Source organism: Canis aureus, chromosome 1 (genome assembly GCF_053574225.1).
Source record: "Canis aureus isolate CA01 chromosome 1, VMU_Caureus_v.1.0, whole genome shotgun sequence".
NCBI lineage: Eukaryota > Metazoa > Chordata > Mammalia > Carnivora > Canidae > Canis > Canis aureus.
The window spans coordinates 91,529,728-91,554,020 of record NC_135611.1 but is presented as its reverse complement, the minus strand read 5'-3'; the positions used below and the strand labels follow the sequence as shown (position 1 = coordinate 91,554,020).

Sequence of the window (24,293 nt, the reverse complement as noted above, 5' to 3'; positions counted from 1 at the left end):
CGAAATTGTAGTTTAAATGTGCCTTCCGTAAAAATGTATCTATCTAGGTGTCAACTACACACAGCCGTATCATCCCCGCCAAAAAGCCCAGGCATGACATCGGAGGCTTCCAATTCCCTTTTAAGTTGTGATCACTCCATTTTTCATGGTCACAAGACCGTTTTGATGGAAGAGGGGTAAAATGAGCTTATGTCTGTCCTTGTTGGCTGGGTTGGCCATTGAGCCACATCATGCCATTTGGACCTTAAAGCCTCCTCCTTTCCCTGTTGGGGTGGCGGAAGCTGTTATCCAAGCTGCTTCCTTATTTTAAAGTGGCCCCACTAATAAAGTCCCGTTATTTGTTGATTCAATCCCAAATGCAAATCCAGACTGAGTTCCGTGATGGCAAAAGTGGAACCCAATTCTTGATGTCCCACAGTACACCCTACATTTATTAGGGTGTCTGGGTTCCAGGACCCAACGCTGTTTCCTGAACACCAACAAGAATCGTCAAACAAATCCACCATGCCCTCCAACAGTCCCACGCCCACACAGACATGGGGCAGGCGCAGGTCTCCCCCACCTTTAACCATCCTATTGACACAACTGGGGATGGGTATTCCTTCTGGAACGCAGGAGAGCAGCAGCTTCAAGGCTTCTTCCTCCTGGCCCTAGGCTGGCTCACCCTACACTAGTGTGGGGAGAAAATGCTGTCAAGGATGTTACTGGGTCAACCCAAAAGAGTGGAATATGGACAGTCAAGGATCATACCCTTTTTAAGTTCAGGCTGACTGAAAGCAAACAAAAAAAAAAAAAATAAAAAATAAAAACAAAAACCTTCCATGTAGTTCTAGTGGCTCCTAACCCCGGGAAATCGTGCGCATCCTCCTGGGCCGCTCGACCAACGTCGCCTCATCCTCACAAAGCCTCTAGGGGAGCATTTCCGTTTCGCACCCGCAGCGGAAGCAGCACCCGGAGGGCCAACCAACGGGCTGAGGCCGATGGGGAGGCCACGTGGCAGGGGCGGGGCCCCGGAAGCCACGCCCAGGGCGCAAACCCTCCGCAGGCCCGCCGCCATGACGGCAGAAACGGGCGCGGGCGCATGCGCACACGGCTCCTCGCGCCCTCCTGGACAGCCACGCGCCACGGGCGCGGCTCAGGAAGCGTCTACCCCGAGGCGGCCGGAAGTTAGGAGGCGGCGGCGGAAGTCAGCCCGAAGCTGCGCTGGGAGCGGGGGTTGGGACGGCGGGGCGGGGAGAAGCCACAGAAGCCCCCTCCCGCGGGCGAGGCAGCGAGGCAGGCCTGCCGGGGGCTCCGGACGCCGCCTGTGTGAGAAGGGCGTTTACAGACCGGGCACGGCCAAAGCGCCGCACGGCACAGACACGCTGGAAAGCCCTGACAGGTGTTTTCGAGTATCCGTGCGCCCCCGTCTCCCAGCCCAAGGCGGCGGGGGGTGCGGGTGCGGGTGCGGGTGGGGGGTCGGGAGGCACGTGGAGAAGTGTGCTCCCGGCTCCTTCGGAGTCGGTCTGTCCGCTGTGCCAAGGGACACCTGTATTCAGAGACAAGGGGATGCAAGACAGATCCTGACCTGTTTCCTTCTATTTCCAACTGAGAATTACCGGGCACCTTCTCCACGTTACACCTGCGGTAGAGTAGAAAGAACACCGGAGTCAGAAGACCTGGGTTCGAGCCCCAGCCCAGCTCTTCCTTCTATGTTGGGTGACCTTGGGGTGGGGCGTTGTGGGGGGAGTCATTTCCCTTTTCCAGGCCCCGGACCGCTCACCTGCCTGCCCCGCCTCCTCATGGGACTTGGGGGCAGACCACACGAGGTCATGTGTGGAACCACACTCTGAAAAAACGCAGTTCTACAGAAAAGGGGGGAGGACCCCCCCCCCCAAATGATTTCCTAACGTCTCTGAGACTTCTCCTGCTTGTCTGAAACATGTAAATGCCTGTTAATCCAGTTCCCTTTCTCTGCGCACAGGTTCCATCCACGACTCCAGAAGCAATGGCAAGTCAGGCAGCATCTGCTGCGGAGAGGCTGGCTCCTCCTCCTACTTACCTCAGGTAGCTGGAGTGCACGTTGCGACAGCCGCCAGCCTAAGGAGGGCCCTCCAGATGACACCACCCGGTAGCTGGCACTGCGTCCCAGACCTCTGCGCTTTTCGAGTAAATTGCTTCCACTGGAAAGGACAACCACCACCTGACACCTCTGGCCCTTCCACAGGCCTCTAGGGAAGCACCTTCCACCGAGCCATTCTGAACCTGCTATACGGGTGTCCCTTGGTGTGGTGGCAAATAAAGCAGGAGAAATCGCAGGAGAAACCTCCCTCCCATCCAGACCTTAACTCTAGGGGAGGACAACGCCCTCTGGCATACACAGCCTACGCAGGTGTGACAGGTGTGGCCGCTTACAAAATACCTTCTGGAAGCCACTGCTGGCTCTTAGAAGGGCTTGGGGGCACAGCAGAGGGGGAAAAGCATAAACCCAGGAGCCAAAAGGTGGAAAAAAAGAGACTGAGCTGGAATGTCTGAAATAAAAGGAGGAACAGGCAGGGACATGACAGAAAAGGAAATTGGGAAGGTCATCAAGGCCAGACCATGGATGACGGACTACCTTTCCAACTGTGCTAAGAAGTTCGATTATCATCCACTAGATGATGGGAAGCCATGCAAGTTACCAGTGAGGCAGGCTCAGATACACACCCCAGACAAGCAGGATGAAGAGCAGCCTGGAGGTGGGGGGCACAGGCAGCACATGGCTGCCCCAGGCAAGGCCTGCCATGAGGATGGCCTACTTGGAGAAGTGTGTGAGGCCTCAGAAGCTGGGGTGTCCAGGACAGATGCTCATGCATGTGTTGAGGGAACTTGGTATCAGAGTGAGTATCAGGAATAAGGCACAGGACTGGGAATGCTTTTTCTGCTGCACCTTTGGGACACTAGGTTGATGATAATGTTAGCCATGGGGCTACAGAGGCCAAAAACAGATCACATTGTCTCAGAACATGTAGTCATGAAGAAAGAGAAACTTGGCAACAGAAAATATTATCTTACACATTTTATAGAACAGGATGTAAATAATACAGAGAAGATGGGCAAGGTTCTGTGAGCTGAAATTAATGAAGAGGGGTGGGGGATGCAAGCCTCAGAACAAAAGAGATCCCAGCAAATAATATCAAATGATCACAATAAGGAGTGCATGGGGACAGACCTACACAGGTCAGTGATCTGATCACTTTGAGCAAAGAAAAAAGGTACAAAATACCAAAACAAAAACCAGAAAAAGAATACAGTAACATGGATTTGGCTTTAAAAATCTCTGTTACTACAAATCTATTTTGGAGAGGTATGAACAGTCCACTGTAGATCGAAACCTCTGGATGGTGATCCATGAGGGAAAGCCTCCACTCGGTAAACAATATACTTCAGGTCAAGCACTTGAGAGAAAACCTTGGAACAAGGCAACATTTTTAATAGGAGCCCATCCCTTCTGGAGAATGGGTTGATGAGATGTGGACCTTCAAAAACAGCAGCTTGGCCTTCCTGAAACCGAGGGAAATGCTACAAGTGATTTTGGTGTGTATAGGAAGTAAACGAGTACACTTAGTCCTAAGGTTTGAAGTCTATGGAGTCCTTCCTTGGAAGGGTTCTAAAAGGTAAAGGAAAGAAATGTTGCCTCTCCTTTCCCAAGGTAAATGTCTTTACAGTGATAGTTCTGTTTTCTAAAAGTGACTCTAAACACAGGAAAATGTCATTGTACCTTCGTATCATGGGCTCAAATGACCCCTTCCCTCCCCAAATTCCCCTGGTCAGCCACCTGTTTGAAGGAAGACCCCATCTGGTAGGAAGACTATCTCTTCCAATGCCCATACAGTGAATGAGTGAGATAAGCACTTTGAGGTGTTTTTGTTGTTGTTGTTGTTGTTGTTGTTTTTTAAACTCTCTGTCCCTGTTCTGCAGTATAGGGTTGAAAATAAGGGAGGAAGGCCATAAATATTTCCAAGATGAATGAATGATTTCTTACAATGTGAGGAGCTAAAATTCGGAACAAGCCAAGACTTTCCACCATTCTTAGACATATTGACAGGCTTCTTAAAATTTGGGGCAAGAAGATAACAGTCTTTGTTCAGGGAGGACAGCACAGCTTCAAGAGTGTCAGGGAGGAAGGAGCCCAGCCCAGGGGTCACCAGCCCTACCCCCACCCCCCCAACCCCATTGGGGGCCAGGGTTTCATCCACCTGGTTTCAGACCAGCCAGACAGGTATCTTCTGCCTCCCCCACTGCTTCCCTGTGTCCATCCTCAGCGCTCAACCTGAAATCCCAACTGTTTGCAGAGAGCAGGGCCAGTCCTCCTGGAATGTTCCTGCTACAGTCCTCAAGCAGTTATCAGGGAGCAAGGAGATGACATGACCTCATCTTCTGTTTCCAGATTCTTTAGGGATGAGAACAATGCTCAGATTTGAAAAGTAAGGCACAATAAATGAACAAAAGCTACCAATGGGAGAGTCAACAGAGCATATGAAGGCACTTCAAATGAATCCAAGTTTCAGTTGCAAACTAATTAAATCCTGAAGGAGTGTGTGGATTGCTTCTAATAATGTTTAAGAAATCACAAAGAATAGAAATGGAGTCAGAAGATGAGAAGAGTGCCAGGGTCCTCATGTCAAAATGAAAAAGGAAACTCAAGGCTGCTATGCTTGATGTAGACCCTCAGTAAAAAATTTAGAAGAAATTATTCAGATGCCACAGGGCTATTTAGAGAAGATAAATAACATCATTTAAGTACCAGCAGGGGGTCTCCTAGAAAAAACCATGGCAGGCTAACCTCATTTCATTCTTTCAGCAGGGTTTCCAGGTGGATAGATTGGAAAGGCCACAAATGTGGTGTCTCCTGGTTTCAGCCTTTTTTGATAGCCTTGACAAAGTATAGATGAATGTGCGTGACATGATGGCACGGTCATGTGAGTTCGCAGATGGCTAATCGACTTTAGGATTACTAGTTACTTTTCTTGTCAACCTGAAGTGATTTTCAGGGGGCACATAATTGAGACCTGTCCTTTGCCCTTTAGAAGGTTCTCAGCAACAGCTTATAACAAATCTTCTGATGACCAAAAGACTTAGACAAGGAAACATGATTTTTTTTAAAACCCTAAAAATTAAGTTGTAAAAGTAGACTATAAGGATTGGACATGAATCAGATAAATGGAACTGCACAGGGAAAAGAATGAAGTCAGTAAATACAGGTTAAAAAAAAAGAAAAATCCTCAGTTGAACGCTAACCTTGGCAGCATTCAAGTGACAAAAGAACTTTCTGCATGTTTTGAGGGAGCTTTTCAACAAGTCCCATGTTCCATAAAGGTTAAGTCTGTGTCAGAGCTGCTGGAAAATGTTAATACACTCCTGAGTTACGGTAACAGAATTTTGGTGTACAGATCAAGGAAGCTGGCCACCCTGCAGTTAGCCATCAGAATACCTTCAGAGCTCTGGGCGTCATATTTAAAATGGGACACTAAGAAGGTAGGATGTGCCTAAGGAACAGGACTAGGTGGTACAAATCTAGATATCACTCAGAGAGCAAAGGGAGGTGTTTCAGCCTCAAGGAGTGTGTCCTTAGGTGGACACGTTCACAAAGGACATTTCTTGGAATGAGGACAGATTTACTCTCGGAAGGTCCAAGTAGAATCGCTAGAAATCAGAAGGCTGAATCCATTTTAATAAAGGAAAGGACTAAAAAATAAAAATAAAAAAAATAAAGGAAAGGACTGTGTTTAGAGGTGTGCTTCAGTGTCATGAACGGCATGTCCCCTAACATAGTGAACTAACTCTTGGGAGCACCCTCACAGAGGTTGGATAGCGATCTGTCAAAGGTGATGAGGGTGAAGCATCTGGGTTGTGGGAAGTTGAACCGGAGACAGCTACAACCCTGAAACAATCTAGAATCTTTCCCTTATCCAAGTAACTCAAAGCCATGTCTCTAGATTTGGGACAGTTCTCTCTCTGAGACCCTATCCCTCAACACCTTATTCTTGATCTCATCCCTGGAGCAATTTTTAAAGAGTTACAGATGCAGATTAGGATTAATCCTTTTTAAAGAAATTGAGTCTTAGGTTAAATATTACATAATCTTAGAACAGGATTTTTAAAAGCCTTGTATAGAGGCAGAAAACAATGCATGATATAGTTGAGTCAAAACAAAACCTTCTAACAAACCCTTGACTTGAAAGAAAATGGTAGAAACAAGAGAGTAGCTGACCAGTACTACCTTTAGACAGCAATCTATACAGGGGATCTTACATTTGTGAATCACACAAAATTATTGGCTCTTTGGGGTCACATCTGAAAAAGTATCCTTCTTTAAAAAAAAAAAAAAAAAAAAAGGCCTGGCACTGAAAACAAAGGCAATAAATAGATGCTTAAATTATCCTAGTTCTTTATAAAAAAGAAAGATACATCTGTCCCAGAATCATGCAAGAACTTTGAAAAAACTGTCTCATGAGAGCTAATTAATTCTTATATATCAGTTAAATATAGATGGCAGTTCTTATTTAATACACTGCTAATCTGTATGACTGTCAGAGCCCTAACATTTGGCTGAGGTGATAGGAGGGAGATTAGTACAGGTGGTATTTCTTGCACAGGTAGGTTGAATTGCTATATTAGTAGCTGACTTTAATGGTACAGAAATCTCAACACATGGAAGGGTAGGTGAATTTCCCAGCAGTATTTTCTAAAACCAACAAAAATATAACAATGTATCCAATTAAGGCCCTACTAATTTGAGTGCCTCCTACTTGAGCACCAAGTTTGGTAAGAGAAATAAAACACAGAAATATTCAGAATAAGTGCTTTTTCTAGATTACTAACACACACAAAAAAAAATCCATGAAACACACAGCAGTAACTGAGTACATACACCCCAGAATGTACCCAAATGTGGAAGCTCACAGAATGAGCCTTAGGAGGGTACTTTTCAAGAAAGGGTTAAATAAGTAATTAAAACCAGAGAAAGGGGAGGAAAAAAGTACTTAATGTCTGCATGCTAAAATATTTAAATATTCTTCCCCTACAATACAACCAAAGACATGCTCAGTAATCAGTCCCACTGAAACTATTTTCTGTTTTCAGGGGAAAAAATAGGACGGAAATCCTATTAGGAAGGATGCTTCTTTTAAAGCACTCAGAGCTCCATTTACCCACCTGATGAGCTAAAAGTAGTCTGAAAGGCTGATTATTAATAATGAGATGACTCCATGAGCTTGGTCTATATTAACTCACCAAATTCACCTAACACCTCTAGAGGCAGTTATGGTTATCATCCCATTTTGTGGATGAGGAAAACAGGCTCACAGAGATTGAGGAATTTGCCCAAGTGCCCCATAGGTAGTAAACCCTGGAGTTAGACTCAACCAAGGGTAGCTAAACCCAGACTACAGCTTGTGCTGTCACCTACAGAGCTGTGCTCAGCTGAGGGGTAAGGGATGGAACCTCAAATTTTGTGGTGGTTTCGAGGAAAGTGGTCAGCCCCTAGCTTTGTGTTTTAGGAAGTCATAAACCCAAAAAGCTGTGGAGCCTGCAGGTAATATAAAGGAGTCAGGCAGGCCAGGTGTGAAAAGCATGATGACAGATGGCAGCAAGCACTCCACACTGGAAGGATGAGAGCAGGTGATGGGGAGTGGGACACCCCAGATCAGGAGAGCCCATGGAGAAGGGGGAGCCACTTCTTCAGTCCCACCAAATGCGACCTTAGGGAAACTTGGGTAGAATGTAGCATGATTTTGGGGTTTTGTAAACATAACGGAAAACACTTGAGGTTTATAAGAAATTCTCTCCAGTTTTATCTGTTTGCTTTTTTTCTACCCAGGCCCTACACAACATGAACCATGAAACAAATCAATCTGTTGGCAGTATGTGGACCAGCAGCTGGTGACCTCTTTTATGCCATTAAAGGAGGAGCTAGCCATCACCTGGAATAGAAGGTCTAGGTTCTAAACCTCTTCTTGGCTCTTCTCAGCGTTTCTATGGCCCTTCTCACTCAACAGTTTATGAATAAGGCATACTTGGTCAAAGTAACAGATGTTGTGCTCCCGTGAGACAAAGGCAAAAGAGTTGGTGGTATATGCAAGAGTGATTCTTTCTACTTTTTTTCCTTACACAAGAGGCTGATAAAATAAGGCATCATCACTGTTCAAGCTGGTTTCCTAGAAACTGTTCCTGCCTGTGGCACATCTATTGGTAGGGCTGGGGACGAAGAGAAACTTGACAGTGTTACTAACTCTTAGTATACAAACAAGTCTGCATGTTCGCTTTGGTCAAAGAAATGACCTGTGGCCAAATTTTCTTTCCTGGACGGCTGTCATACCCATGTCAATGAGCAGCTTACCCAAACCCAATATAATAGGGCTGCTCTTTATTGCCACTTCTGAAATATGCAAGGGGATACACTTGAAAGAAAAAAAGAACAACAAAAAAAGAGTAAGCAGAGAACCTAAAAAATCTGGGACACAAAGAGGGGCATGAAATTCTGACTCTTTCACACACACCTCCTCCTACCACTTTTCACCATTTCTGGAGACTTCTTACAGAAAATATAACTTAGACCTAACAAAAAAACCTCTAGGTGGAAGTTTCTTCCTTTTTATACTACTTCATCTTTATTACGAGGTTTTCTTCCTGGTAATACACATGCACTAAAGTCACAATGAGAAACTAAAATCACAACTTAGTTATTCATGTTAAATACTCCCAGGTGTACAGAGCAACACTAGTTAATGTAAAAAAAAAAAAATGGTAACCAAAAACTGATCAATGCCACTCTGCCATCAAGAGAAATACAATGTTTAATTCTTTTGTTTCCTAATTCTTCAATTGGAAGGAGAGGTGATCTTCCTATGAAAACTGCATCACATGATTATCAAGCAGAAACCAAAACAACTACCCAAAATGTAGCCTAACTAGTTTATCTACTGTATTGGGCTGACAGACACAGGTCAGGGGATAATAGTGTCCAGCACAGATTTCTTAACGATCACACTGAAAAGTTCCATGAAAACGAGTTACATCTGCTGAAATGCCATGCTAAGTAGTATCATTATGAAGAAGGAGATGGTTCAAACAAGCACTCAGATATTCAAGTGTGTTGGAAGGAAAGAAGGAATGGTATTTTTGACGAAGCATCTGTTTGGTTTTCAACAGAGTCTTGACATGAAATATTTACCTTAAGTATGCTAGGATTCTTCTCTCCCTAACAACTCAGCCCAAAAGTAGAATTTCACGCTACCATTCCAAATCCTTCCCCATAAAGGATGGTATTTTAGAGATCCTTAAGAATCCTCCTCCAGCTTAGACTTTAATTTTGTAATCTAAACTATTTCCAAATATCTCAAATAATAGCTGGTAAAATAGCATCCCAAATAGCAAGAGCAGCCATTGTGAACATGGTACAAAGTTTCTGACACCTTTGGGGCAAAAGCTGTGAAACATGAAAGTAGAAAGAACCTTAACGCCCCAGTACACACCTTCCTAAATCTTGCTCTGTGGTGAATTATCAATCATACTCTTGGGGAAGATGATCAAGGTTTAAGAGTGAAACACTCACCTGTCCTTGTAGTTTATCACAGTATCGATGATGGCGTTCATCTGCTTCGTCAGTTTGGGGGGATTTGGGGATAGTTTCTCAGCTGGAGGCCGGCCTCTCCTCTTCTTGGCTTTTTCCACATCTTCTTTTGCCGGATCTTTATCCACATTTCTTCGTCTTTTTCGCTTCTTGAGCCGTACTTCCTCTTCCATTTCTTCCAAATTGCCGTCTTCAATGGCCTGGTGTAGCAGGGAACGAAGGAAGAAAATTCAAGACAAGAGAATCACCAAGAAAATTTTAAAAAGCCAACCTGAGTAGTAAGAATAAAATTAAACTAACAAAAATCAAATAATAAAAAAAATAGAAGTTAACAGTAACCAGTCAAGTAAGAAGAAAGAGCAAAGACCGCCATATTGAATCAATGCATCTTAAAACCAAGTCTAATCCGTGAACAAAATATGTTGAAAGCCGGAAACACTAATCGTGAGAAGAAATGACGAGTACAAAAAGAGCTATACATTTAAGTGTCTGAAAGATAACTGAATCCAAATGAAATTTTAGCTCAATGTAAGAAAAAGACCTTAATTGTCTCATTACTGTAAAGGGGGGGGGGGGAGGAGAACAGTAAAACAAAACAAAACAAGGGATGGGTGAAGAAAAAATCCCTCTAAGAAAACATCCTTACAATCATATAAGCTCTGACCCTTTTTTGAGGTTTTACATCAATTTACTCATGATTCACAACATAAATCAGAATTCCATCCAGATTTTTGTTCTAACGTAGCAATTAGTAAACAAGGAAACAGGAAGTACAAAGCCACATTCCTTGGTAAACGCACTTAAATCATCTGATAAAGAACACACACACTCACAAACAACAAACACTTTTTTCCAATTACCTGCAAACGCTTGCTTTAAACCAGAGCCAGCAGCACTAATGCAGAGAGATAATAAAATAGCTATAAAAACAACCAGGTATAAAAGAAACCTGTTCGTAAATGGCTAAAAGATCCATGTGACAGACCCAGAAGTTTAAACTTTTCTTCCCCCCACCCTGATAAATCTCAAAACTTAAGAAAAATAAAAGAAAAACTGCAATAAAAAAATAGATAAAAGAAAATTTGACCATGAAAAAGAAAATTAAAAAAAAAAACCTTTAAATTACATTTCAAGATTGCTTTCTCACACAGAATAACTGATGTTGTTATTTGTTCCTCCTGCCTCTCAATATTGCTTCCAGTATGCAAATGCTAATCAATCCTTTCTCGTAGCTGAAAGAGCCCTAATCATAAAGCAATTACCTTCATTTCTCCACAGCACCAAACATGGCTAATATTTATGATCATGTGAGTATAACAATCAATATAAAGAGTGATTACAGCTCAGACATAATTTCTTTCACTTGTGTACAATGCCTCCTGAAAAAGAAAGGTTTTATGAAGAAAACCTGGTGCAGAACACAAAACAACCTGGCATGTTAAAAATGCTAGTGGGATTAAAAGAATGTTTTCTATGCATCCTCCAATGTGCAAACCCATAGAAGCAACATGCACAGAGACAGAATCCTAAGGGACAGTCTGAGGCTAGGCCTTAATAATCAAAAGACAATTTCCATCACGATCCTACAGTGTTCAGATAACCACTATGAAGGAGGCGAGATCTGATGAGTTATGAGGAAAAAAGAAAAAAAAAAGGAAAAAAAAAAGCTCCACATTATTTCATTAATATTCATTTGCCTAAAAGCAGGACACCCACTATACAGCTAAACACACTGCAGCTAAGCGAAGATTAAGAAAAGGAAATTGTCCCGCAAATCTTGGAGACTGAACATGCTAATAATAAATACAGCATGCAAGGCTGTCAACAGTTAATGGTACTGCTCTCCTCAAGCACCCAGTTGCACACAGAAATACGGAGAACACCGGCTTTTGATGTGTTACACACCTACACATGCCTGGGATGTAGTTCTACTGAATCTTCAAGACGGCAACGAAAAAGGATATTTACCTTACCACTATCAGCAGGCCGGCTATCGGAAATCACAGTTAGTGGGGATAAAATTAACAAGCCAGCAAAGCAGCGAGCTGCTAGTCTCTTCATCAGCTGATCAGGAAAAAAAAGAGAGCTGGGGAAAGGCTATGTTTTCATATACAAGTAATTTTATTTTACTGAAAATTTAATACTGAAAGGATTGTGGATACTCAAATCTGCTGTTTCATTCTACCTACTACAAGGCCCGAAGCCTTCCTCCTTCAGCCTGTTTTAATATTGACAACTACTTATCATATTTTTCCCCCTTATTATTCCAGGCAGCAGAATTAGAGATTTTTAGCTCAGATGGTTTCTGATTCTTACTCTCATTTTAACAATTAAGCCAATAAAAAAAAAACAAATTAATATTCAAATTTATTTTAAAAAATTAAAAACAATTTATGCTTTTTTTCTTTGGTATTTTAAACCTCATTTTAGTGCTTAAAAAAATAGACTGCATGTTTTTGGAGCAATCTAAGAGGATTTTTTTTTAATAAAATAATTTTTTTTCATTAAATACATGTCAGTAAAAGCAATGTGCATGTTCTCAATTTCAAACATTTTAATACAATGTCATTCTTTCTCCTTAAAGAAAATCCCGAACAACTGTGACACTTCCCTTTCACTTTCCTGCTGTAAAATTTTTCATTGTTTTTCTTTTCAGTGGGATACATGAAGAGGGGGAAGTTGTGAAAAGGATAGCTCTAAGCTCACCCCCCTCCCCTTAATTTTGAAAAAAAACAAAACAAAAACGGAACAAAGCACAAGCTCGTGATATTTGGATTTATCAATCTCTGAATCTGGGAGTAGCTAAGAAGCGAAAACAAATTGCAAAAAGAACTAGTGGAAACAATGTTTATGACAATTGCTAATACGTGCAGATTCATATTAAATTTAGGTTCTGGAAATCACAAGGAAACACACAAAGTACTGACCATTATTCCCCTTAAATTAAGGTTTTATGCAGGAATGCAGTCAGCTACAAAACATCTTCCCTCCTCCCCAAAGACCCCAAACACATCCATATGCAGTACTTTATGTTCAGGGATTTCTAAGGGTCTTTTTCTAATGGAAATCAATTCACTAAATATTTCCCAGTGCTTTTCGCACTTAAAGTAGAGTAAGCTTACTCCTGCATGGAAGTAAAAATTATTCATGGAAATTTAAAACTGTTCTTTTATTTAAAAAATTATTTATTAAACTGGCTCAACTGACTCAACTCAGTGCTAGGTGGGGGGGGCCACCAAAAAAAAAAAAAAAAAAAAAAAAAACTTGCTACACAATGCTAAAGTACTACCCCGAAAAGAATGCCCTTCCAAACCTTTTACCAGCACAATAATGAAATAAATCACAGAAGCAAACCCCCAGTTTCCGACTGGTGACGTGTTGCGCAAGAGTGCGAGCCCTAATTCAACATACAGACGGCTCCCATGCTGAACTGCCTCTAGATTTAATGAAGTGAATAGGAAGGAAGTCGGGGGAAAAAAAGTGTACAAATAAGAAATTAACACTTTCCTTCCCTATCCAAACGGTGAGATACAACTACAGGGAAGTTTGGTGAGGCACTTCTTTCCTTAAAGGCACACGGCACCCATTTGGCTCCGGATGTCACTAAAAAAACCCTTCTGGTGATAAAAATCCCCAGCCAAGTTAAAATAGTTAAGCATATTCCAGCCTGCGTTTTTCCTGAATGAAGCTGGGAATTACTCCTTCCTCCACTGGATGGCAACCTTTTCTTCCCCCCCTTCTTTCGCTTTCTTTCTTTCTTTCTTTTTTTTTTTTTAAAGAATACATTTTCACAACACAGGATGTACAAAAATGAGATCCAGCCTGGCTCCTTCTTCAATTCGCTCCTAAGAAAGCAGCACCAGGTTCTGATAACAAAACGCAGGAGCCGGCCGTGCAGGGAAAGCGGCTTTAGAGCAAACACTTTTGCAGCTTGCAAAAGCACATGGCAGACCCGACCCGGGAATCGGCCACACGTGGGTCTGGTCGTGCCCCTCTCTGTCATCCTGACACACGCGGTGTCTTTTAGGGAAAGACGGACAGTGCAGGGAGTCGGTATTATCCTTGTTTTTAACCCTCGCTGTAACGGGGCGCTGGTGTACCTGACTTCACGGTACCACACGGCACAGCGGACTGGATCCATGGCTGTGAATAGGTAAACAGGGACAAGCGAACAAAAGCCACACGTAACTCCGGGGCATTGTTTTCACTGTGGTTGCCTTTTCCACTCAGGATCTCCAAGCCCACCGCGCAGAGTGGCACAGCCCCAACGCCGGAACAGACCATCTTAAGAAAAATCAAAAGGAGCAATTCTAAAGACATCTAGACAATGCATGGGGAATTTCTTGGATAGGGAAGGGGGGAGATTCAGTATTCTAATACCTAACTGTGATGTTTAAATATCATGTTTCTGCCCACTGACAGGGTCTCTTGCTCTCTCTGGGGGTCTTTCTCCCTTTGTAACTTGCATTAGATTCCAGAAGAGGACCCCAAATGCTGCTGGGGTGGGGGTAGGGCTACAGACTGAGGGCTAAGCATTAAAGCATGTGGGTTAGGACAATTACATGTCAATACTACTGCCTCCTGAAGCCCACTCACACATTGCTAAACTTGATTCTAATATTAGGAGAGGCTAAACCTCCCTCAAGCCCTGCTGAGACCCCCAGATGCCAGTAAGACATGCAGCGATTCCCAACATAACCAGACTACCAGCAGTAGCAGTGACAAAAAAGTGGATTTTTAAAGAAACTTTAGGATTTCAGGTATGGGAAATTTTCTTACTATAGTGATTTTTTTTTTTTTTTAATGAAAGCAACAATCAAATATGGAGTTCTTAAAATGCCACCTCATTTTAGTCACTTGGTTTAATAAAGACTAGCACTTCTGCATACAGAATTTCAGACTCGGGGCTTTGGACAATTTAAAAATTTTTATCAATACCATCCCCGAAAGCAACCTGTTAGAGAAATAAGCATAAAACCCAGTTCCCAAGGTAGAATCAGCCAGACACCAAAGGACAAATACTGTATGATTTCACTTACATGAGAAAGAAGAACAGAGGTTGCCAGGCATGGAGTGGAGGGGAGAGTGGGGAGTTATTGTTCAGGAAGTGTAGAATTTCGGGTTGGGATAATGAACAAGTTATGCACTGTATAGTAGTGATGGCTGCACAGACATCTGCTAAAATGTACACTTAGAACAGTTAAGATAGTTTTTTGCATTATGTGCTTTTTAACCACAATTGAAAAAAAAAATGTCATGGGGCTGGGGTGGGGCGCGGGGTGGGGGGGAATCAAACTGTATATACTTAAAAAACAAACAGACCCAATGGCAGGTTCCTACGTGTTCCTACCACCTCAACACACAGCACAGGATACCACTGAAATCTTGCTAGCTTTCCTTCTGACCTCAGACCTTATAGCATTTCGACAGGTAGCACGTTCTGTCTTGCCCCTTGCCAGGGACGGGAAGCCTTTTCCAAAAATCCTTATCCATTCAAATGTTGTTAAAGGAAATACCCAGGATATAAGAAAATACCTGTAAACAGTGGTCCATCTATTCACAAACTTTACATTTTTTAACAAATGCCTAAGATATTCAAGGAAAGAAAGGAGTTGATCTAAAAGTTTTTTTTTTTTTAGCAGCATAGTTTTTCTTTTTTCTTTTTCATTGTGGTGTAATTAACTGATGACCTGTTAATTTAGTGGACTCTGGTTTCTTTACTCATTTGATAGGCACCTGGGTGGTGGCCACTGAAATGGGCAGTGCTGGCTTTTAAGGTAAGTGACTGCAGCTGCTCTTTACCAAATTCTCAGTACAGCGAGTTTCTCAGTTTCTTGTTCAACGACTTCAGATTACTTTTGCAAAAATGAACCAAGGTGTTCTCTTTCCCGCTAATGGCATCAGCAAGCTCCCTGAGGAAATGTAGGGGAAGTAAGGGGGAAAGGTAAGCTTCCACAATCCAGATGAGGCAAAGCAAACCCTATTTCAGGTATAAGCAATTTTGGGGTGGAAAGAGGGGGAAAAAAGTATAGGAAGTATTAAAATTATTTAAGCCACAGGATCAACTAAGCCTATAGGGTACCTTTTGGGGAATATGAAGCCCCAGTACTCTGTTCAGAGCATGACTTTTAGATTTAGTAGAGGGTGGCCCCAGAAACATTCGGTCCTGTAGACCCTACCACATTACCAACATGATGCACCAACACCTTTGTTCTCAGAAGCTAGGCAAGCACGATGCTCCAGCTGAATTTGTGAGCCAGCAGGAGGCATAGAGAAATGACGGGAAATTAAAAGAAATACAATTCTGCCTTTTTTTTTTTTTTTAATCCGGAGACCATTTATCAGTTACTATAACTCATAACCCACTTATCCCCCACGCGAGCCTTCTCAGGGAGGCCTAGGTCACTTCGTAGTTCAGGTTCTCAGTATATTAAAATAAAAACTGAAATGCCAAGAGAAGGTAACAGATTGTGGTAAAATTTCAATGCTTACAGAGACTAACATGATGTTTTTGAGACAGACAAGTAATGTGTACAGTGACTGAGTATAACTTCATTTGGAGGCCCTTGAGCCAAAGAAATGGTTCTCTTCTGGGCTTGCCGGTGACAGGCCATCCACGAGCAACGGAGCCCTCTTCAGGGCTTCCACACTGCCACAAGACAAATTCTCTGAGCTATAGCCCCTCTGTGGGTGAAAAGCATCAAATCCCAACAAGAGGGCGGCTCAGAGTAGGGCGCTTGTTCTGCTTGAGACAGAGGCAAAAAAAGACCAGCAAAAGCCAAATTAACAGAGAACACATAAGTAACACAACACAAGAAGAAATTAAAAGCATTGCAGCCTGAGGCTGTCTGATGGAGGAAAAAGCCCCAGTTTCAATCCATCTGAAGATACATGGCATCGTGAATACTTCCACTGCTTTTACTACCACCACCACCAGCCCCTACCACGTATTGTTTCCACGGTTGCCAGGCACACGGTGCTTCACACACATTTGCTCATTTAATCCTTGCAACAACACTATGAGCCAGGTACTGTTATCTGCTCAGGTTATGGGTAAGAAACTGGAGGGTCTGAGAGACGGAGCATCTTCCTCCAGGTCAGACAAAGGTAAGCAAGCAGAGCCAGGATTTCAGCTCTGGAAGTTTGGCTGCATAAGCCACACCCTGAACCATAGTATTTTCTACTTTACACCACAAATGAAGACTGAACCACCAGGAAAAGGCTAATTATGTGTGTAAACTTAGGTGAATAATACATCTAAAGCCTTAACACCATACATAACATCTTGACTCTCAGCAAAAAAGATCCACATGTGCACACACATGTGCAATCTTGCTTTGCATGAAGTACGGGACCATTAAAAAAAATGACCATTCAAGTTGAAACTGCCAAAAGCCAGTCTAATAATCAGGAAATTGTGATTGTTCCATGCCCCTTACAAATGTATGTTGAAAAACTAAAAACTCTTATGTCCATAATATGTGCACAAGAAAATGTGAAACATAGTAACATGAATATCTATTTAGTACATGAACTTTAACACACTAGAAACAAGCGTTAAGAGGTTTTGTTTTGTTTTAAAGCATTTGCCTTCCTCTTCTCATCAAATAACCTAGGATATAGAATAAGCTTTGTTCCAGGCCTTGGCAAATTGCCAAGGATCAGCTTCCAACATTTTTTTTTTTTTTTTTTTTTTTATTTATGATAGTCACACAGAGAGAGAGAGAGGCAGAGACACAGGCAGAGGGAGAAGCAGGCTCCATGCACCGGAAGCCCGACGTGGGATTCGATCCCTGGTCTCCAGGATCGCGCCCTGGGCCAAAGGCAGGCGCCAAACCGCTGCGCCACCCAGGGATCCCCAGCTTCCAACATTTTACCCTTTGCCCTCTCAATGTTGTGAAATATTTCAGATGAACCCTTGGATGCAGAGGGCTTGGTTTGTCTCTTCATCCGTTTCTTTAAACACTTTTCCTCATTCACCTTGCTAAGTTCACCTTCAACGAAGTTCCTCTGGCTGAGTATCCAGATCCTCCTTTATGGTCACTCTACGACCTTACAGCTTTCTTAAGTTCTCCACAGAGGGGTCTTTCAGAAAAGACCTGTTTCCTCAGCAGTCAATACTGGATGATCCTTGGAACTGGTGGCCTGAACTCACCCTTGCAACCTGGGTACACACTTCACAGCAGAGCCCTGTCTGCCCTGGAGGCACCACCAACCCACTCAGTTCACGCCAACTTCGGCTTCTGAAACATGAAACCAACCTTTCCTGGCAGAAAAGGCTCTTTTTCTGTCTCCTCATAATCACTATTCTCTTTCAACGTTAACTTCGACACTTCGGCCTGAACACTAGCCAAATGGATTGGGATATATATATATATATATACACACACACACACACACACACACACACACAAAAGTCCTCAATTCAAAGTAAATGCTTCAATTCAATTTAAACTAAAATACACTGGATGACTTGAGCTTTTTTTTTTTTTTTTTTTAATTCATCAGACTTTTTCCATGTTTTCTTTTTTTTAAAGAGTGCAAGCAGTGGGTGAAATGGGAGGGATAGAGAGGTAGAGGGAGAGAGAGGGAATCCCAAGCAGGCTGTACACTCAGTGTGGAGCGTGGCATCAGACTCCAGCTCATGACCTGAGCTGAAATCAAGAGTTGGATGCTTAACCAACTGAGTTGCTCAGATGCTCCCCACCCCCCATATGGTTTACAGTGGAGTTTCCTGCAAGACTCTCTTGTCTTCACAGTTGGTGCCACATTTTCAAGCCTTCTAGTCCTGTCCAATTTCACTTTCTGTGCTGTTCTGTTTTTTGCTGCACTTTTGCCTCTGTTGGCCAATCCCTGCTCTTAATGATCTACTTTGGCTGGAACGTTGTGTGGGTGTATCACCAGGGTACAAGGAGGCACAATAATCCCATGCTTCACTGTCTATACCTTGACTGAGTAACAGGTACTAAGTGACAAGTCACCAACACACTTTGAAAGAAGTGATGGGAATGGTCTTGCAACATGATGTACATGGGTTACTTACATAGTATGGACTAAAGAACTAGCAGCAAAGTCTGTGCTTTATACAATGAAGTACAATAATACTATGATATACTGTGGTGCGTCCCCTCCCAAAGTCATACGGCAAGGTCCTAACCCCCAGTGGGTCTCAGAATGTGACTGTATTTGGAGACAGAGCCTAAATTTAAAGGGTAATTAAGGTAGAAAGAGGTCATGAGGGTGAGCCTGAATTCCACACAACTCGTATCCCTCCCTATAAGAAGAGGAGACTGGAACACAGAGGGAAGACCATGTGAAAACATAGGGAGAAGCAGATGGGATCTATAAGATGAAGGAGGCCACAGAAGAAACCGACCCTGTGGAGACCCGGATTTTGGACTCTGCAGATCTGTGAGAAAGTCAATTTCTATTCTTGAAGCCACCCAGTTTATTATTTTGTTCTTGCAGCCCTAGCAAACTAATTCATAAAGTAACAAATTTGTGATCGGGGACTGATGTTTAACTCTATCACAGTAATGGCAATTTGTGTATACTGGAATGATGCCAAGTGAGGACCCCCTGTATGAGCATAAACATCCCTTTGAGTAAGTGATGGCAGCGTTTGTCTTTCATACTGCCCTATAATCTAAGGGAAACTGCCCTGCCCTTAGTGCTGGCTGCCTGGCTGCCATGTTCTGTATTGGGCAACCTCTCCCTGGCCTGGTCTCACCTGGTTGAACTGGGAACAGTGCCCTGTTCTCAGGGTGGCTTGTCTCCAGGCCTGTGCAGGGCCTGGCAAGAGGGTCTCAGCATCAAACACCAAATTAGTTCACTTCTTTTAGGAATTTGGACTGCAAGCATGAGAGAGTATGTCTGGTGGTATGGGAACTGAAGCTGAATGGAAGGAGCAAGAGCATCGCTGGTCCCAGGGAGGCTGCAACTCCATATATATAGACACATACTCCTAACTGGTTAGACTGATGCAGATACATGCACACACACATACACATATGCACACGTATGCATGCGTAGATACTACTAGTGTCAGCAGAGGAGAACCTGGCCCCAGTTAGATTTGAGAAGCCAACTTGGACATGTATAATAGATTCAGATTTAGATTTGCTCAAGTTAGGTCTATGTGGCACTTCTAAATATACATAAAGTCATTTCTCAAGTAGGACTATCCTACTTTATTTAATGCCAGGTCAATAAAGCTAAAAATTCAAAACAGTATTTTGAGCCCTAATTAACTATAAGCTCTAAGTGTTGTAACACAATTTGTTATGCAATAAACCTTAAAACAAGCCTGTAATTCTAAAGCACAAAGGATCAAGATAATGGTAAATCTAACCAGGTTTTACTAACAAACATGCTCAGTACTACTCTGGCTTTGCACACCTCCCATGGCCTCCTGGTACACTAAGCCAGGACTAGAATTTTTCTGGGAATTAGTGGGTAAAATTAGTATGGGCAGTGCTAGGTAGCAGAAGAGGCAACACCAGGACACTGGATAACCTGAAACATGGTCAGTGATGTGCATAGTGTAAACATACAAAGATACCGGCTCTACCTAGCCAGGATATTCATATGCAGAGAAATCTCCCTTAAACGCATCCCAGGAACAGAGCACCTAGAAAAAATTTAAGATGCATGCCTGTCAGTCGGTAAATCTGAAGGAAGTGAGAAGGCTCCTTCAATCCACCTCCACTTAAGGCCCTGCCCACTGTGAGGACCCTCTGCTCTCTCCACCTAGCACGTATGCCAACAATCAGTTGTGTTCCCAAAGGTCTGGATGCCAGTTACACTTGTTATTGGAACTACATAACTCACTTGGAGATTATGTAAAATGAAATACAATTGTGAAAAGAAACAGGACTCTTGGGACGCCTGGGTGTCTCAGCAGTTAAGTGTCTGCCTTCAGCTCAGGGCGTGATACTAGGGTCCTGGGATCGAGTCCCACATTGGGCTCTCTGCAGGGAGCCTGCTTCTCCCTCTGCCTGTGTCTCTGCCTCTCTGTCTTTCATGAATAAATAAAATCTTAAAAAAACACAAACAAACAAGGCTCTTATTTTCTACCAACAGTGAATATAGTGAAAGACTCCATAAAGGGGAAAGGCTTAAAACACAAAACACTGCTGAATTTGGCGAGGGCTAGACTCTTATAATGTGGGGAAGGGTCTGCACTCTATCTGCTAGTATCAGGATTCTCAGGTGATGGAGACGTCCATTAACTGGAGTGGGGGGGGTCCTTTCAGAGTGGATACTTGAAAGGTCTTCTAACTTTGTTACTCATATCTCAGGAAAGCTGAACTTAAAAAAAAAAATTCTAAGAATGCCAAAACTGGAAATCCTAAGTGAAATATAATATGGTTACTTATGCAAAAAAGAGTAGTCAGCCGACCTGAAGAGGCAACTTTAGCCTTACATAAAAATGTGGCATATGGATACCCATTGTTTCCCATTAAAGGTATCCACTACTTTAAGTGACATTTTCTCAGCTTGATATTTTCATTGGCGGACCCACTATAGATTATGATTATTTTAGTTAAGAAGGCTTCTGCTGTTCTTTCTTTTCAGAAGGGGAGTCAAAAGGAAAGTCACACTACCTTGCTTGTTCTTTCTTGCCATCCAGCCTTTTCTCCCCTGCAGTAAGATCTGAATAACTGGATACTGAATTTTTCTAAGTAGTCATGAGCTACGTCCTACTGGCCAGATCTTAAATACTTCCTTTCCTCAGGTTACTGCCCTACTCAAATTGCAAAATGATCCTCAGGTTGCCAATTCTTAGTTTCTCTGCCTGGACTCCACAGGTCTCCATAATCTGATTTTACCTAATCCGACTTGCCATACTTCCCGGCCTGTGAACATCCCACCCGGAACAAGAGCAGAAATCTAGTGCCTCGCCATAGCAGGCCATATTTATCCCCAACCGTCATGATTTCTCTCACCCTTCTCACCTGGAACACCCTTCCCAATAACCTTGTACCTGTGCATGGTGTGCCATCCTTCAGTCATCAACTCATTCCCCACTCAAGATCTTCCCCAGCTGTAACACATCACACTGATCTTTTTCTTACCGAGACCATGCCTCATTTTTTCCCACTGCCCTACAGTCTCTAGCGCAGCACTTGGGCAAGAAAAGTTAGGCAGTATAAATATAGTCGAATACAAATTGAACTTTTAGGCAGGGTCCCCTGGGAAAACTGCTCTTGGCAATACACCTGTTCACTGGCCACTAGTCGTGAATTCAAGTGTAGCTGTTCTACATATTTCTGTTGTTCATCTTCAAGGACAAAATCATAAACTCTAGCATTGAACTTGTTATATCTCTGCTGCATCTTCTCATTGCTCAATCTCTGGAGTCACCTGAACTGATAAATTTACTCCTGACCACAGGTCAGGATACTGAGATTTTTCAAAAGTTGCACAGAGCTTCCAAATCCTCCTATTAGTCTTGTCTAAATCCTATTTTATTTACTTATCCTCTGCTGCTCCTTATTTAAAAGCTCTTCTTCCTATATAATGCTAGTCTTTTTCCCCATATTTTCTCACTACCTTTTTCTCCCCTTCATGCAGATTCCCCAGGTTTTTCTTTGCCCCCCCCCACCTCTTTTCTTATGCTCTCGATAGTTAAACATGCAGTAAAATGTGGCCAACTGCTCTGAGCCCACGGCAGACATCACTAATACCTCCGATGCCCAGAACAGCAGCAGCTGAGATGTCTCTTAATGGCTCTTGGGGGATTGCTGAAGAACTTCAAAACCACTCTCCTGGGGGGCAGGGGACAGAATATAAGATGATATCTCATGAAGGCATTGGCCTCCCTGCTTCTAGAGTGGGGTCCCTGGCACGCTTCCTTCTGCTGAGCAACCTGGACATAGACTCTCAACCCTCAGGGTATTGGGTGCCTTCTGAGCAGCCCTGCCACTGGCGAGAGGTACCTGCAAGTCATCTGGTCCCCTATTCTGGATGCGAAACCTTCTCTGGAGATCCAAATTGCCCCTGGCTTCACTGTGACTTCAACGCACATGGCTTCAAACATTCTCTCTCCAGCCTGGACTTGTTTTGGAGTTACCAGTTGTGATTTCCAATATCCTGTTAAATGTCCCAGCTCAAAGTCATCGCTCTTTCCCCAGCAGAGTAAATATTTCTCTCTGGATCTTTCTGTCTCATCAAAGGGCAGCATCATTTCCCCCCAATTATCCAGGCTTAAAAAAAAAAAAAAAACAACAATCTTTAAAATCATGAGTTTCCTTCCTTACAGTCTGGCAGGCCTGCCAGTCACTGTGTGCTTTACCTCTGAAATAGTTCATTCCCCTCTGCTCATTCTCCTCTTTCACAGGCAGGGTCAGATATAATGGCCTCCCTATGGGTTTTTCTTGCCCTCTCTCCTGGGCTCTAATTCATCCTTTACAAAGCGAACGGTTATCTTCTTTCTACTTAGAAGGAGGAAGGCACATTTGTTCTCCCACTTCAGACTTGATGGTCTTTCGATGGAATAAAGCCCAGGTTCTCAGGCCTGGCACCGCCTCCAGGGAGTGCCCTACCCTAATCTTTCCCCTCCACTCCTATCCCAATGAAAACCTGCATAAAAACACCGTGCTCCTAATACACAAGGTCACAGAGGGAGGAGCCACTCATTCCCATGCCTCGGTGGGGTGCAGAACCTCAAATTCTCTTCCTCATCCCCCTGTCCTACACAAATCATGCTCCTTTTTTAAGAAACAGGCTAAAATGTCACTTCCTTCACAAAATCCTACATGATTTCCTCCTTTTCTCCTACTTTTTACAATATATCACATGCACTTTTGTTCACTGTTGATTCAATTCTGCTTTGTAGGAGTTTTGTTCTCTTAAAATATGCCTGAATCTCCTATCAGCCTGAAATCTCTTTGGGAATTTAAAAAAAAAAAAAAAGGTCCCCTTAATCAAAATGTAAAGGCATTTAGACTGATGCCTTACCCACCAGTGGGACCCAGAAATCTTGTTGCAATAAAATTAAATCTTCACTCTTTATTCCTCTGCTTTCTCAAAATGGCAGGGCTGATCAAGGAACCATATTGTAAGACTGCTTGAGAAGCTACACAACTATACAGTGAATTTAAGCCAGATACATGGGGCAAAGATTTTGGTTTTGGTTTGCCCTGCTCCAAACCACCTCTATAAACTGCCTTTATTCTATTTTTAAAGTTTACTTAGTTATTTTAAGTCTTCTCTGCACCCGACGTGGGGCTCAAACTCATGACTCCGAGATTGAAAGTGGCGTGCTCTTCAGACCGGGCCAGCCAGGAGCCTCCAAACTGCCTTTATTTTAACTGGTGACGATACAATCCTGTGTCTTGCTCTAGCTTTGGGAATAAAATGGCCTATATAAGACATTCAGCCTTGTTGGCCAAAAAGATCCCGCTAACCTGGAAGGTACAACAAAGACCACCCCTCACCTGGCTAAAAGAGCAGTGAACAAGGGGAACAGCATTGTGAACAAGGGGAGGAGGAGGACGGAGAGTGGCACTGGCCTCCCCACAAGCAAGGCAAATAAGAAGGGGAGAGAAGCTGACCTGAGTCCTCAAAAGCCTGCGGAGTCCCACTGTTCAGCAGATGGGGGTCCACCAAAAACCCCTTCTTGAGGAGTGGCAGGGCTAGACACCTTCACGAGGTGTATCTTGTATTCCTTCCATCTAAAGCGCTGTCTTGAATTTCT

General features: G+C 43.2%; 1 protein-coding gene and 1 long non-coding RNA gene across 6 annotated transcripts in view; one reads left to right on the top strand and one right to left on the bottom strand.

The window, feature by feature from the left end:
- The window catches only part of SMARCA2 (SWI/SNF related BAF chromatin remodeling complex subunit ATPase 2), a 175,772-nt gene that overhangs the window by 29,300 nt on the left and 122,179 nt on the right, over positions 1-24,293 (bottom strand). For 4 of the 5 annotated variants that reach the window (XM_077908407.1, XM_077908408.1, XM_077908410.1 and 1 more), the window contains exons 28-29: positions 9,575-9,792; positions 1,568-1,621 (exon numbers count right to left, since the gene is read on the bottom strand). In XM_077908407.1, coding sequence (XP_077764533.1) covers positions 1,568-1,621; positions 9,575-9,792 — 272 coding nt within the window. The remainder of the gene's footprint in view (positions 1-1,567; positions 1,622-9,574; positions 9,793-24,293) is intronic. The other variant, XM_077908414.1, reaches the window with a different exon arrangement.
- On the top strand, positions 1,113-17,259 carry LOC144319935 (uncharacterized). The gene is made up of 5 exons (XR_013385574.1): positions 1,113-1,381; positions 1,964-3,670; positions 7,841-13,745; positions 14,217-14,352; positions 15,325-17,259. It is a non-coding gene; the product is annotated as an uncharacterized LOC144319935 (long non-coding RNA).